The sequence below is a fragment of the Tetrao urogallus genome (assembly GCF_951394365.1).
Source record: "Tetrao urogallus genome assembly, chromosome: 2".
NCBI classification, from domain to species: Eukaryota; Metazoa; Chordata; class Aves; order Galliformes; family Phasianidae; genus Tetrao; species Tetrao urogallus.
Window position 1 is genome coordinate 51,006,087 of NC_136814.1, and position 15,649 is coordinate 51,021,735.

General features: G+C 39.5%; 1 protein-coding gene across 1 annotated transcript in view; it reads left to right on the forward strand.

The window, feature by feature from the left end:
• The window catches only part of SYNJ2 (synaptojanin 2), a gene marked incomplete at both ends in the record, with an annotated part of 65,593 nt that overhangs the window by 22,985 nt on the left and 26,959 nt on the right, over nt 1-15,649 (forward strand). The window contains 4 exons of the mRNA XM_079550572.1: nt 7,614-7,697; nt 9,320-9,381; nt 12,459-12,555; nt 15,459-15,631. Of these exons, the coding sequence (XP_079406698.1) occupies nt 7,614-7,697; nt 9,320-9,381; nt 12,459-12,555; nt 15,459-15,631 (416 nt within the window). The remainder of the gene's footprint in view (nt 1-7,613; nt 7,698-9,319; nt 9,382-12,458; nt 12,556-15,458; nt 15,632-15,649) is intronic.

A 15,649-nucleotide genomic window follows, 5' to 3' on the forward strand; every position in this document is an offset into this window, starting at 1 on the left:
TGTTACCTGGTCTTCCTGTGAAGTTTAATCCCCCTGAAATTCTCATAACGTGCACAATATTGCACACATAACTTTCTGCTCAGTGGTCAAAGTTCTTATTTGGGATGTGGATGGCTCTTTGCTTATATCTCTTTTTTTCCCAGTTTGCCTACATTTTTCGTAGCCTGGCCTAGGGGGCTGAAGCACATCTGCTGTGTAGACAAACTGAGAGTTGGGATTGCTCAGCCTGAAGCTGACTGTGCTGGTTGTGCAGCCTTTCACTACCTAAAGGGGGCTTACTAGAAAGCTTTATCAAAGCCTTTGGATAATGGCTTTAAGCTGAAAAAGATTAGATTAGACTTAAGGAAGAAATTATTCACTCAGAGCATGTGAGGCACTGGAACAGGTTGTCCAGAGGATCTGTGAATTCCCCATCCCTGGAACTGTTCAAGGTCTGGTTGGATGAGGCTGTGTGCAATCTGACCTAGTGGTTCCCGTTGCAGTGAGGTTGGAACTTTAAGGTCCTTTCCAACCCAAACTGTTCTGTGATTTTAAGTTATGCTTATTGGATTGTAGAATCACAGAATGGCTTGGATTGGAAGGAACCTTAAATATCATCCAGTCCCAACCTTCTGATGCACTAGATCAGACTGCCCAGGACCCAGTCCAATTTGGCCTTCTACTGCAGTGCTTGGACCTCTAAATTCAGCCTGTGAATCCTCTGCTAGTAATTCTCTTTTGTACCTCTGATTCACAGAAACTGCAAGTCAGATCCTGCAGCATGTACAACTTTCTAGAAAGCTTGTCAGTGCATTGAGTAATGCAGATAGGTCTGCTCACTGAAAAGTGGAATTTTCCTCTAGGACTTGGAAAAAGAAAGAAGGACATATGCCGTTTTATGTAATGACTTGGTCTACTCTTTTAGTTGAGTGCCTTCTTTGCATGAATGCTCATGAGTATGTTACTCATGATTTGAAGAGTATTCTCTTGCTGAAACACAAAGGAAATGTTAGAAGGTTGTCAGCTTTCTTTCAAATTGGTCTCACATTCATGGCTCTACAGTTAACAGTTGTCTAATTATAGGGAATACTTCTGCTGTTGTGCTCACTGGTTGGGTCAAAAGTTACTCTTCTATTTAATTATATGTTTGGAGTAGATTTTGTTGCAAATTATTAGCATGAAAAATATGATTGCCTTTACATCTCAGCAGAAAGCCTGGGGATTGGCTCCTGGTGAACTGCAAAACAGCAGTTGGTTACTAATGCTTCCCTTGGCTTGGGCCAGGGCAAGTTCTTCGCAGGAGCTGCTGTGCTTTGTTCTGGTATCCAGGGGTTGCTGTGAAGTGGGAGGACTGAAGCTTTTGATAGTTTTGCAATAGGTTAAGCAAAAGAGCAAGAGTAAAATAGTTGCAGGGCAACAGGCTCAAGTAGGTTGAAAATTATAACAAGAACTTGCAATTTTAAAGGATTATGTTTTTGTTTTTAAAGAAGAAAAGAAGTTTGCTGTTGCTAATGGTGATAAACACTAGTTCTACCAAAATGAGCATCCTAAAAAAGCAGAACTGGGCTAACCACTGAGATGCCTGAGGTCCAGTTCAAGCTGGCATCCACTTACTGTTAGGAAGGAAGAGTCCAAGAAAAAACTCTCTCTTACTTTCATAGTAGACTACTGACTAATCTCCTATGAGGTAATATCTTGGCTGAATAACATTTTGTTTCCATTTGCTGCAGCCTTTCTAGTTTAATGGCATGCTTGCTCTGTGCTTTCATGGATAAGTAGCACCCTAGGATTTTGAAAAGCCAGGACTTTTCCGCCCTTGATAGGAATTGCTTCTAACATTTTTCTGTTTTTAGAAGAGAGAGAAACATTTAGTTTTATCTCCAGGCAGCTCTTTTATGCATGGATGGTGTGCTTGTTTCTCCCACTGTGCTAGCCTTGTGGCATTTTAGCTCTGCAATGAGTCATTTTTGTGGGCTCACTGAACTGCTGTGACTCATGGTGTTTGAGAAGAAGTGGGGAAAAGTTAAATATCTCATTTACTTTTGCTTTTCAAAAACACACACACGCACGCATGCACAAAAAAAAAACAAACCAAACAAACAACCAAAAAAACCAAACCAGGAATCAACAAAAAAGTCCTTTACCAGTAGGTCTTTTGAATATTTGATAATTTGGCTTGCATCTTTATAAAGGAAAAATAAAAAATAGTAGGATTGGCAAGCAAAAATAAAACACAAAGGAGAGAAAAATGAGGGCTTTTTTGAAATCTCTCTAATGTGTACTTCCAAATTTGCTGCTAGTTTTTTTTTTTTTTCTAATATATTGACATACCCTTTCTAATTGCAGAGTTGCAATTAATCCTCAAGTAGATTTTTAAATCAGTCAATTTTCCAGTGATAGTTTAAATGATACATTTTCACTTTGTTCATATCTGTTTGATAGGCACCTGCTGAGAGCAAAGTTTGCTTTGTTTGCTTTTCTCCTTCCTCATCACCCTTTCTACCTGGCCTAGCAATCTGCTGAAGCTGAGGCTGTATCACATTCTTTTAGTTCTTCTCTGCTGATAACATTGAGAAGAAAGCATGTTTTCCTCATTTAGTTTGTGTGCTCGTCACTGCTTACATTTCAGCTCCTGCCCCAAATATTCTCCACAGATTGAGGGTGAACTCTTAACGTCTTAGCATATAACTTAGGGGAAAAACTCTGATTTACCCAAGATAAACAAATGGTTTCAGTTGTTTTCCCTTTCATGGAACTGTTCGGAGAAGTGTCTAATATGGAAACCTTGACAAGGCATTAGAAGGAAATGCCATGAATTTGGATTGATGTTCCCTTTATTCCAGTTTAAGAAAAAATATTGGACGCCGATGAAGAAAAATGATCCCTATTTCACAATATCTCCTGGGCATGTTGGATAGCTCTCCAGGCTAGGAACGGATGCAATCATGTGGTTAATTTATTTTCTGGATGCAGTCTTACTGTGGCCACAGGCAGGACAGAGAGGATTATTTTGGCGAGTATATTATTGTGTCCTGTTGGTCTGAGTTAAAAGGAGTCCTGGAGAGGTAGGTTTAGACCATCTGTTATCTGTGCTTTTTGTAAGTGGTGTGACAGAGATGGAGATCCCAGAAAAAAGCCACGTTGGAATCCATTTCATCATGAACTGCGTGTGTTTCTTGAGTACATGATTAATTTTATCATTGGAAGTTGTGACTGGATAATTATTTCCTTCTAATGAAGCTGAGCAGGAGGTAGAGTTTAGTGAATAAATTATTCACTAAGTGATAAATGGGAGAAGCATGCTGGGATTAGAACACCAGCTAGTTGAAGTAGGGGCTTGTTTCTTGCTCAAAGCCAATGAGCAGTACCTGTACACCAACTTTTGCTCTGTACCCGGAGAGGTCCTTGGATTGGAGGGTCAAGGTCTGGCTGTATGCAACCAAAGAGAAAGCATGACATTGTTGCCCTCTTGAGCTGTCACCACTATCACCCTTGATCCCAGAGCTGGAGAAAGTAACCACAAAAAGAAGCTAAGCAGGAGTCAAAATAAACCCATGACAATTTCTAACACCAGATATCAGAGGACAGGAGATGTACAAGGCAAAAAGGTCCTCGATGTAGTGTAAGTATCCAGTTGCTATTATGTTGTCTGATTGGAAACTTGAAAATATATCTCAGAATCCATTCAGCTAAATAGTTTGAATTGTTTTATGGCCAGACCTTTTGAGAATCAAGCAGTCATCCTTGGATGTTTTGAAAATTTGATAGGAATGAATGTTCTCCTTGGGACAAGTAGTCAACATCACGCTGTCATTATGGAGGTAAGGCTCCACAACAGGTTAGTTCTCTGAAGCCCAAAGACAAAGTCATCATAGCATTAGCAGTATGTATCAACCCTAACAGCAAAGCATTATCCAAAATGTGGCTGACAATTGTTGCACAGTTAGAGGAACATGTGGTCTTTGTGGTCTTCTTGGATGTGTTCCTTGTCCATGAGTTAAACAGAGGACAGATAAATTCTGGAAATAAATCACTGTTTAAGAAAGGAACAGCCTTTTATCTTGTACTGGTCATCTTTCGTGCGCTGCCTTAGAAGAAGAGAAATGGGTCCATTTAGAACACAGGGCAACCAAGTCAACACCAGAATGACAAAAAAAGCAGGACAGATATGTGCTTGTAGAAAACATTACACTGTGAACAAATAATGATCCAGACTTGAAAGAATATGAGAAAAGAAATTCAGTACCTATCCATTACTAAATGCTGGAATTGCATAAGCAGCAAAGTTAGAGTTTTTGTTTGTAATTGTAATTTTAACAATTTACAATTGTAATTTCACCAGTGCTTACTTAAGTAAAGTTAGGTAATGTGTCTTGTGATAGTGTGTATAGGTGTTAAGATTACATTCATTTCTGATCTGGGAAGTCGTCTTAGTCTCTGTTTTTGAAGCTGCTCACTTAAGAGGCCTGCTGGTAGGAAGGTTCTTGCCACTGTTACTGTTAAGGTCAAGGGATGTGCATGGGAGAAGGCAGTGTCAAAATCATGGGTCATAGTGGTGAATAATGAATGGCAATGAATACTGCTGAAATTTAGAGAAGGTTTACCCGGTTGTAATGCCTAGTAAATTTGTTACAGTCTGTTTAGGAAGGAATGACTGTCAGTAACTGGGAGTTGCCCTCTCATTCATTAAAAAAAATATGAGGTCTTTTTCCAATTCACTGGCAGCTTTGAAGAAAATAATTTTAGATTCATCTGGGTCACGAGAATGAGCTGAGAGGATTGTGAAAGACCACAGAATTGCTTTAGAGAACAGAATACCAAGCTCTGTAACTAAAAAGCAAAAAAACCCCAAAAAAACGTGCTAATGTGGAGAACTTTCTTGTGAGTGACCTGTACTGAAGAGGCCATGCTCCCAGTTCAAAAACCTCATTTGAATTTCTGAAAGCTATGTGACAATGTGCATAAAAATACCAATTTGTTTAAAATGCCTTATCAGCATAGGCGAGTTCAATATTTGTCCTCATCCTGACAGAGGATCATCACATCAGGCTATGGGCATCACGTTTGATGACAAGAATGATCCACAAATAGTTTTTTGAACGTGTTTTTTTCTTTCAGTTCTCCAAATGACAGCTTAGTAGAGCAGAAAATAGAGAAGGCAACAGTGAATAGAAAATGTAAATAATAATATAAGCAAACATCTGTTAACTCTTACAATGTCAAATCACTGGTAAATGGAAATATGAGCAAATAAAAATTCTGTCAGTGCAGAAAGGCAGAAATGTTTGGTCAGTATTTTTCTACTGTATTTGGCATAAAGAAGGTGAGTTGTACGTGCAGGGTCTATAAATTGTGGTGAAATACTTGCTACTTAAACTGTAGCTTAGGAAGATGTTAAACTGCAGCTATTAAAGTTAGAATTATTATTTTTCTAATCAGTGAACCTAGAGAATTTGCAGCTGAGATGTTTTAAAAAGAACTAACCAAAGAGATACTTGCAACTGTGAAGCTTTCTGTTAGTTATGGAAATTGGGATGCTCCAGAAGATTGCAGGAAAACAGGTCCTCTGCAGTAAGTTGTTTGAGTAGACAGATTGTACTTTATGTGAAGCTTTGTCTGTAATCATCGTTACCAAATGTTAATGTTTTATTTCAGCTCATCTCATCACTGACTGTTCTTGTCAAATTTTGGGGTGGTCCAGTCTTGACTCTTCTTTTCATAGATTCAGGAATCCTTGGTTAGTATGAATCAGAATAATACCAAGTCTGTCAGTGGAGCAATACAAATTTACTTACTTTAGAGTGGATCCTCTGGGTCCTTGGCTGCCTGCAAAAAGATGATTGGGTGTTTAGAAGTCCCTGACTCATCTTTGACAGCCTGTCTCAGGAAATGAAGAGGAAGAAGGTGGGCCTGCTCACTCTTCCTGCAGTCCAACTGTGGGATTATTGTGGAGCGAGGAGCTGGACTCCTTTGAAGCTGGTTCTTTGTTTCTGTGATTTCTTCTGAGCACAGAATTGTAAAGAAAGGTACATGGATGTGTTGCTATGGTAATTAGTTCTTGCACTCAGTTATGGGCAACATTTAGAAAACTTCAGTGGAAGTGCATGTTTTCTGAAGCTGAGGTAGACCTTGCAAAGAGGCTTCAATCACCAACATACCAATATGAAGTACCTGTGCTTTTTTCCTGGAGTGGTACTAGGGTGAATACAACATGAAAGAGCACTTAGTTTATTGGTTTAAGGCTAAAAGCATACCATTTTGCTGTGTGTCAGAGCTAGCCATCATTCAAACATGGACTTTGCATCCTTGGCTGCTTAAATCTTTCATCTTAATGAAATGGAGATAATTTTGAGGGCACTACAAAAATATTGTAAAAGTTATCTAAATAAAACTGATGACAGAATATGGAAATACCTGCCTCTCTGATGTATGCTTCTTTCTGCACGTGGAACTAAAAACTGTACATTGGTGGCAGGGTCAAGGTTCAGGTAAGATTCTTCACCTGATCCACCCAACTGGAACATCTAGTGGCAAATCCAAAAGCAAAAAAAAAACACATTGAAGCCGTATGGTAATTCATTTTCATGCTCTTTTCTATTTTGGAGGCTAGCAGCCAGCTGGCAGCAGTTGTGCTAGATGATACGATGCAGTTAGAGAAGCAGCTACCTGAGTGACCTGTATGGATACCATTCCTCTGCAAGGCTGCAAAAGGCTCGTTGTGATGCATGAGATAACAGAGATGTGTATCATGTGTCACACGTGGAAAACAGCCAGGATTCTCCTGCTAAGAATAGGCTGGGGAGAGAGCTGGGTTTCACACAGTTGCTCTGTGGTCATACCCTGTCTGAAGATAGTACCTTTTGTGCTAAGTTAATGTATAATGTGAGCTTTGCCTGGAAGCTGGTGGAGGGGGAAGCTAACTGGGGAAATCAATGTTTGTATTTCATATGAATTTGATTAGAAATCAGTTGGGTAGCAGTGATCATAACAGATATGCAGCAGGAGTCTGAGGTCCGGTCTGGGAATGCAATGGATAGTTTGGAGCCTCTGGCTATAAACCCTCTTGAAGAGAAATAGGTAACGCACTGTTCACTGTGTCCTGGAATGGGAGTAGCAAAGTTGTTGGTTTCACTGAGATTTATTTGAACATTGACAAAGCATGACATGCAGTGAAATAAGAAATAATAAATAAAGCATGGGATAAGCCTGTCCCACACCTGACATTACTCATCATCAGTCACAGGGAGCAATGACATTTTGCAGTTAAATTTTGTGAGAGAGACAGAGGGAGAGCATGTCCTGGTCTTCCTGAGTTTCTGCACCAGTAGATCAAATCCATCTTTGTCGTGGATGAAAGATTCCTTCTGCCTTGCCAGTGGTACTGTTTTAAATTCTCTCTTATTTCTGGTGAGTAATGAACTGAATCTGCTGTGAGTACATGAAAGCGAATACGTTGTACTTTGTTCCAGTGCCTGTGAGACCATGGAAAAGTGGCTGAGCAGTAAGGGGATACGGTGAGATATGCTGTTTACTTTTTTCACCCTTTGTGTTCAGGTCTCAAACACATTTGATGAAGGAGTCACAGACGGATAGCTCTAATTGGAGAACTCCTTCCATTTGTTTTATCTTTGCAGACAATTTACTTGGACGACGATGTCTCTTCCTTTGTGCAGATCAGAGGTTCTGTTCCGCTGTTTTGGGAGCAACCGGGGCTTCAGGTAAACAAATAAATCAAAAAGCCTATCTTCTCTTTCTACTTCTAAATAATTGTTTTTGTAACTTTTTTTTTTTTTTTTTTAATGCGATACGGAGCTCATTCTATGAAAATGCTGATCTATTTCTTTTTAGGTTTGCTTTATAGGAAATAGCATTTAGATAAAAGGGAAAACCAGCTAAACAACACAACAGGCAAACAGATATAGTCACTGAAGTTCAGCATTTTCACATGTTCGTGTGCCTTGCTGGAAAGTTTTTGTAAGGGGTTATGTCCTGATGTCCTAAACTGAAGGTTACAGCAATATCGTTATAACACTTTGTTTTGGAATATCCTTTCATTCTGAACTGTCTGGTTATCAGGAGTATCCTGATTATATTAACCTCCTGGATAAAACTGATAACAGCAGCTCTATAAGAGCACTTTACCTTTAAAGTATAATGTTTAGCCTGTTTACTAGGTTTCAGTCAAACAGTAGCAATTATCTGACCTGACCTGACCTTCTTCAAGACAAAGATGTAGGATTTCATTAGGAGATTAATGCATGAAGCCTAGCAGGTTAATATGTGTTACAATTTATGTACTGTTAGAAGCTCGACAAAGAATCATCCTACCATTCCTCTCAGAGCAGAGGGATAAGCAACTAGTCTGACTATGCACATTCATTCATATGTGTTAGTGGAGAGATGTTACATAACTTTTTCTTTTTTTAAAATTCTTTAATAATCATTTGATACATCTTTATTTTTAGATCTAGCACCTAAGTACCATTCAGAATTCACCTGTTGGTGAATACTCATTACTCTTATTCCTTGGACGTGAATGTGCTGGCACTGGTGTTGGAAAGGCTTGCATAAATCAACATTAGGAAAATAACAGAAGATGCTGATGTACAGACAGAGATATATGATCTTATAAATAATTAGCAGTGTAGATTTATGGCACAGGGTTTGATCCATCATATTTCATAGAATCATAGGATAGTTTGGGTTGGAAGAGAACCTTAATGTAATCTAGTTCCAACCCCCATGCTATAGACAGGGACCAGGTTGCCCTCTAGACCAGGTTTCCCAAAACCCCATCCAGTCTGGCCTTGAATGCTTCCACAACCTCTCCAGATAACCTGTTCCAGTGTCTCACCATCCTCACAGTAAAGAATTTCTTCCTAGTATCTAGTCTAAATCTATCCTCTCCCAGTTTAAAGCCATTTCTCCTTGTCCTGTCACTACATGCCCTTATAAAAAGTCCCTCCCCAGTCCATGGAGCTAGCATAACATAAGCCTTTTCTGAGGGATGAAGGGCAGGAAAAGTGCTGGACACACAGCATATTCATGTGATGCAGTGTGGGATATCTGCTAGAGAAAGTTGGCAAGGGGAAGTGATGATTTATTTGATTATAAAAAGATGTGTAGAAGGTATCCCTTTGCTTAATAATAATCTTTTCACCGGTAATTGTAAATGTTGTGTGATAAAAGCTGTGGCTTTTGTATTAAGGATATTATGTGTGTGGGTGTGTGAAGACTATTAGGGGTAACCAATGCTATTAAAGAGATGCTTTTCTCTTAAGGAAAAAGGGGGACATCTATTGATTTACAGATAATTTTTCTTTCCAATATTTTATTTTAGGTGGGTTCCTATCATCTAAGGCTTAACAGAGGTCTAGAAGCTAATGCTCCTGCTTTTGATAGGTAAGCTTCATTCAACTTTGGCAGTAACACAGCAGCCTGGCATTTAACTGAGATTCCACAACTTTATGCATTCCCAGTGAATCATTAGAGATGTGAAGCACCCCTCCTATGAGGTTGCCAGTCCCCAAGGTGTTGCAGGATCATTATGTGTGTTTACTTTATTCACTTATTCTCATGAATTCTCCTCTCTATTTATGTTAGTAATTGAAATGATTTGGTCTCCTAGCTTGATTCTGGAAAAGCTATGAGATACTGAGTGATATGCCAAAGAAAGGCCTGTGTATCCTCTTGTAACATTTAAATAAACCTGAATTTACAGTACCCATGTGTTCTTTACCTCTGTGACTCAGACAATTAAAAATTTGACACCGCTTCCTAACCATTCTGGATTTGCTTTTCTCAGTGTTGCTCTGCTATACTGAAATAACAGCGTCTTATTCTGTCACAGCTGATATTGTATGGTGCTGTTGTGATGTTAGTCTTTTGTGTTACCCAAAGGCTGGCTGATAAACATTTTAAGCCATTAAGACTTAATATGGTATCTATAAATCATGAAAAAGTCTATCTCTCAGCATGATTTCTGCTGGTTTTCGGTAAAATGTCTTAATTTCATGGCTTCATTTACTGTAACTGTTAGCAAATGTGCTCTTAGGAGCTGTTAATAGTTTTGCTCTACTGAAAAGTCCCAAACAGGACCTGGCATCTGAAGGGTCTATGTACCATAGCAGTCCCTGCTCCAAAGGGACTTAGCCCAGGTTCTGAAAGCCTGGTAAGACTCCTAAATGCCTCTGAATTCAGATGTATTTGAGACTCATGTTCTTGCTGTCCTCTGGTGCCATGTTAATTTGCTTCACTACTTTTCCCGAGTCTTTGTCATAGAGTTCTGCATTCCATAGCAGAGAGAATTCATGTGAGAAAATTCTTTAGCATCCTCCTATTCTGCACAACGAACTGGGAGTACCTCAGTAAGGAACTACTCTGAACACCTTTTTGCTCAGGGAATCTGTTCTCTCTGATTGCGACTGGTGAAAATTAGCCTCTTGTAAGAAACATGAACTTGCACTTTTCCTTTTCCTTGTGCGCAGAAAAATCTGTAGGTTAGGTGAAGTTCAGGATCTCTCTTTTTGCAGAGCTGCTAAAGACAGCCTTTTGGAAATCATGGGATCATAGAATCACAGAATAGCCAGGGTTGGAAGGGACCTCAAGGATCATGAATCTTCAACCCCCCTGCCACAGGCAGGGCCACCAACCTCCCCATTTAATACTAGACCAGGCTGCCCAGGGCCCCATTCAATCCATCTTGAACCACCTCTAAGGATGGGACATCCACAACCTCTCTGGGCAGCCTGTTCCAGCAAATGGACAAAGAACATACATGGAAGCAGGCTCTCAGATGTAACAACATGCTACAGTTTCTGAGTGTGCTAGAGAGAGTTCAGCTTGTTAGATTTTCCAGCGTGATAGGTTAATGCTTTGAGAGGACACTGTGAGAAGCAAATGGTTATCTTGTTAGCAGATCTTTTTCTGTCCCCTTTCCCTGACAAATTCTTGGGGAGCTCTTCTCATAACAGGTGACCTGTGTTTCAGCAGTTTTGTTCTTTGAAAATAACGTTGCTGGAGAAGCAGGAGCCTGGTGCTGGAGTCAGATGGGTGCAAATGTACGGAAAGAGTTGGTGTACAGAGAATTGGCTGCAGAATTGGAAGCACAAATAATGCCAGAAAGTATATCTAGCCATGTTTCTTGAAACATATGATGCTAAGTTTTTCATTTCTCCATTGCCATGGTTATCTGTGTGGCTTAACTCTGGTTATAGATTTTAAAGATGCATGCAATAAAATAAATATTTGACACTTTGATTTTCTGACACTTTGTCATTGCATGTTGCTTTGGAGCAAGTAACAGCTTTCCATTTGTGTGGTTATTTTTCCTGTCTATTTCTATTCAGCTTGCTTTTAAGTATCGCTGTGGTGGTAGTACATGATATAAGATGACTAAGGTTCTAATTGTTTCTTGACAAGCCAGCACAGCTTTTGTAACACATGTATGCCAACTGGAAAAGAATGTATTAAGGGATCAATTAATGGGATCATGGATCCAAGTTGAAGGAGGGAAGATTTAGGTTGGACGTTAGGGGGAAGTTCTTTACAAGGAGAGTGGTTAGGCCCTGGAACGGGTTGCCCAGGGAGGTTGCGGATGCCCCGTCCTTGGACGTGTTCAAGGCCAGGTTGGACGGGGTCCTGGGCAACCTGGTCTAAATGTGTATGTTTGGTGGCCCTGCTAGGCAGGGGGGTTGGAGCTACATGATCCTTGAGGTCCCTTCCAACCCGGGTGATTCTGTGATTCTGTGATTCTGTGAAGGGGAGAATGGGTGCCTATGTATCTGGCTAACAGCTCTTGACTTTAGATTCCCTAAATGTCAGGCTTTGAAAGGTTGGCAATATATGCCAGATGAAATACTACTTTATACTTGTTCTGCTTCTCCTGAAGAATCTGGACCAGGCCATTTTGCTATAAGGATCTTTGGTCTTAACCAGTGTAGCAGTAGTTATATTTACTAACTTTCCTGCTTAATTTTAAGTAAGCCGTGAGTATCTCAAGGTTGCAGCAGCTCAGAGATGTTTGAACTCATCACCTATGATGTGTTCGTGCCTCTCTGACTTTGGTCCTGGAATCCTACGTCCCATTGTTGCCACTGAATGTTGGATCAGCAATGCTGGGCAATTCCTGCTGAAGCATAGTATGTTTTCTTTCCTGATCATCTTTTCTGTGCAGCTTTTAGGCTGAGAGCCAAGAGATGGGAACACATTTTGGACAATATCAAAGATAACAAAAGATCTGGGACCTGCTTCCTAAAATGCTGCTGTCTATGTTCAGTACAAAGTAATATGTTCTTTAATTTCATACTTGTACAACTTGCACTCAGCAAAGAAGCTGAGGACAATGTCTGTAGCTGCCATGGCTGAAGCATGCTAGATGGAACTACCAGTGCTCTCTACTTCTGTGTTTTGGAAAAAAGGTAGTAGGCTGTATTACATTGGTTTGTTTTTATTTTTTATTATGGTTACTTTTGCTGTAGGCATATGATGCTTCTGAAGGAGCAGTATGGAAAACAAGTGATTGTTAACTTGTTGGGAAGCAGAGGAGGAGAGGAGGTGCTCAATAGAGCTTTCAAGGTAAAAGACATGCATTTTGTTTTTATTTTGTTGTTGTTAAACTGCTGACTTCCTGAGCCTTCACATTTTGTTTTCTTTCTGGGCAAGTACCTGATGAATAGTAGATCTGAATATGTTTTTGTTTTTTTTTTCCCACTAGATATTACAGGGAATTAAGCTTTATAGTCTCTGTGACTTGATTTTCAGGACTGTCTTCTTGCTTATTTCTTCACACCTTTACTCTTTTAAACCAGAATTTAAAAATAACAATGTCCTAATTGTTCTAAGAGTAGTTCATGTTTGCAAAACTGAGTGCTGGTCAGCTTTGTCCATAGTGTGTAGTCAACAGTACAGTTACTATATTCTTCCAGGTGCCTCACCAGGTTGTCAGAACTGGTTTTGGGCCAGTACCTTGCTCTAGCTTGCTAAGAGGAAGATTTGATTGCTCTGATTATAGTGAGAAATAGCTGTTTACCACTAATTGTGATGGGAATTAACTGTTAGAGCACTAGATGACAATCTGGTTTATAGAGAGACATTTTCCTTCTCCCTAAATATGTTTTCCTAGACACAGCTAATGCTTGAAAGCGTCTGGGTTTCCTTTTCAGGATGACTGGCACTGGAAGTTTAAAAAGCTGCCCTGTGTTTTAGTCTGGAATGATATTTTCATGGCCAGATTTTTAAAACAAATGTGTACTTGAACCTGGAGATTGTCACTGAGTGGTATTTGTGGCAAGTGGCTGCTCGCATTAGCCTGGAGATTGATGGGAACCTGCCTCCAAAGTCCTCGTTGCTTCAGAAATCAGACATAGACCCTTGGGAGTATGTATTTACAAATAACTGTATGAATGATGTTTTAAGTACGCATCTATAGTGTTACATGTATTTATCACTACTGAAGAGTGATACAACAGTTCTGAGTTCAAATACTTACTCTGAAAGTAAGCACCTCTCTACTGGAAGGAGACAAAGAACATTTTAATGGTGTTTTTTCTGTGTGATCATTTCTTCTTTCTACGGAAGTGCTGGGAGGGATCAACTACTCCAGTGGGAAATGACAAAGTGAACGACTTCCTCTGTATGGAATATGATCACAGCAATTGCCACTGGAGTTAGTGAAACAGTGAGGAAGGTACAGAAAAGAAGTCAGGTCCTAGCTTCTAGTTTCAGCTTTTTACTGAATTTTACCTTGACACAGCTAGGCCTCTATACCCTCCTGGTTTTGCTTTCTTTACAGTATTTGTTATAGATTATTTTGAAAATATGTTGGAATGTAATTGTAAGATATGAAAACTTGAATGTTCAAATATAAAGATACAAACCTGACTTTTCTTGTAAATTTAATTCTGATATTTTTATCAAATACTTGCATTCCTGAAGGTAGTATTCTGGTCAATATCATACAGTGAGAAATTAAATCAGAAATAGGACGTCTATAGAATAAAGACCTTGCATTCCAACTGAAAACAGCCACCTCATGGTCTTTTCTTTACCTTTGTGTTTTAACAGATGAATCGTTAGAAAGAATATATAGTTAGATTTTAGTCCAGTGATTTTAAAGGACTCAGATTAAAAATAAATTATAGAATGGTCAGGAATGAGAGCTTTTCTCCTGTTGTGACGTTTGTTTCTCCATCTTCCCTCCTGTGCATGTACTTTTCTCCCAAAGGTTGCTGCAACCTTTACAAGTTTTCTCTGAGTTGGCTCAGAGTATTCCTGTTGTAGTCACTGCCACTGCTACTGATTTCCCTTGATCAGAATGTCTACACTACCGTTAGTTTGTGCAACTGGAGCAAACAAAAAATTGTCAATCATGACTTTGCCTGTTATACAACCAAACAAAAAACCAGTACCTTTCCCAGTAATGCTGTTCCTCTCACAAACGTCCTCTGTAACAGATATAATTATGTTTACAGCGAAGGCGGTACTGTAGTGTAGACAACAATTTACGCCTCAGGTGTGTCACCAGCGCCAGTGGATCTGGTGCAAATACAAAGTGTTTTGACTTCTATAATAATGTAATGAAATATATTGCTTTTTCTCCTCCAAACACCATGCAAGACCTTCAAATTTGTTTCTGGAGGGGTGATTTAATTACTAACTTGATACAGTTGTATATAGGCTTCTAATATAATATCAGATTTTTTTTATTCAATCAGGTTTTTTGTATTCATTTTGTATCAGAATAAAGGGAATAAAGCATTCCTTTCCTGAGATGAGTCCAAAAGTAAAGGGAATATACAAAGGTTTGCGTAATTAGAGTTAATAAAACAATTATCTCTGGCTTTGCCATGAAAAGCAGGATGTGTTACAGCTGTATCTATTATAGAAATGTTAATGAGATTTGTGGCAATTACGGAAATACATATGAGGTCATGGAAATGGGAGATGAAATAATCAGGCTGTTTGTGTCCCTTCTTTCACTTCTGTGGTTTGCCACAAAATTCTGTAGTATGTTTCCTGGGATATCATTTGTCTCTTCCTTCCTCCTCAGCCACACTCCACCTAAAATTAGGGCCACGCATTTTCTCTTGGCATTTAAAGAAGAGTTGCAAAATACACTCATGCTTTTTTATGTTCATGTACCTTAAGCAGCTCTGGGCATTCTTCATGTCAGAATTTGCCCAAAGCATCACTGTTGTTGTGCAGGGCTGCCACTAGTCAGGGTGCACACAGGACCAGTGCTGAGGTATGCTTTGCAGGCATAGTTTGGAATTTGCTGCAGGAAAATTGGGGTATAGCAATCCAGTTCAGTTTTGGAAAGAAAACAGAATTTTCATTGCTGTTTTCACATCTGGCATTTCAGACTTCCATGTGAACTTCTCAAAATTAAAACCTTTGTTTACAAACAATGAAAAGCATGCTGGTATCAGTCTTATGCTGTCATGTGAACAGGATTTGTTTTCCTTTCAATTTCTAAACAGAAACTGCTATGGGCGTCTTTCCATGCAGCAGACACTCCAATGATAAACTTTGACTACCACCAATTTGCAAAAGGTGGGAAAACTGAAAAACTGGAAAATTTACTGAGACCTCAACTGAAATTGCACTGGGAAGACTTTGGCGTCTTTGCAAAGGGCGAGAATGTAAGTCCATGGTGAGTGTCCCTGCCCCC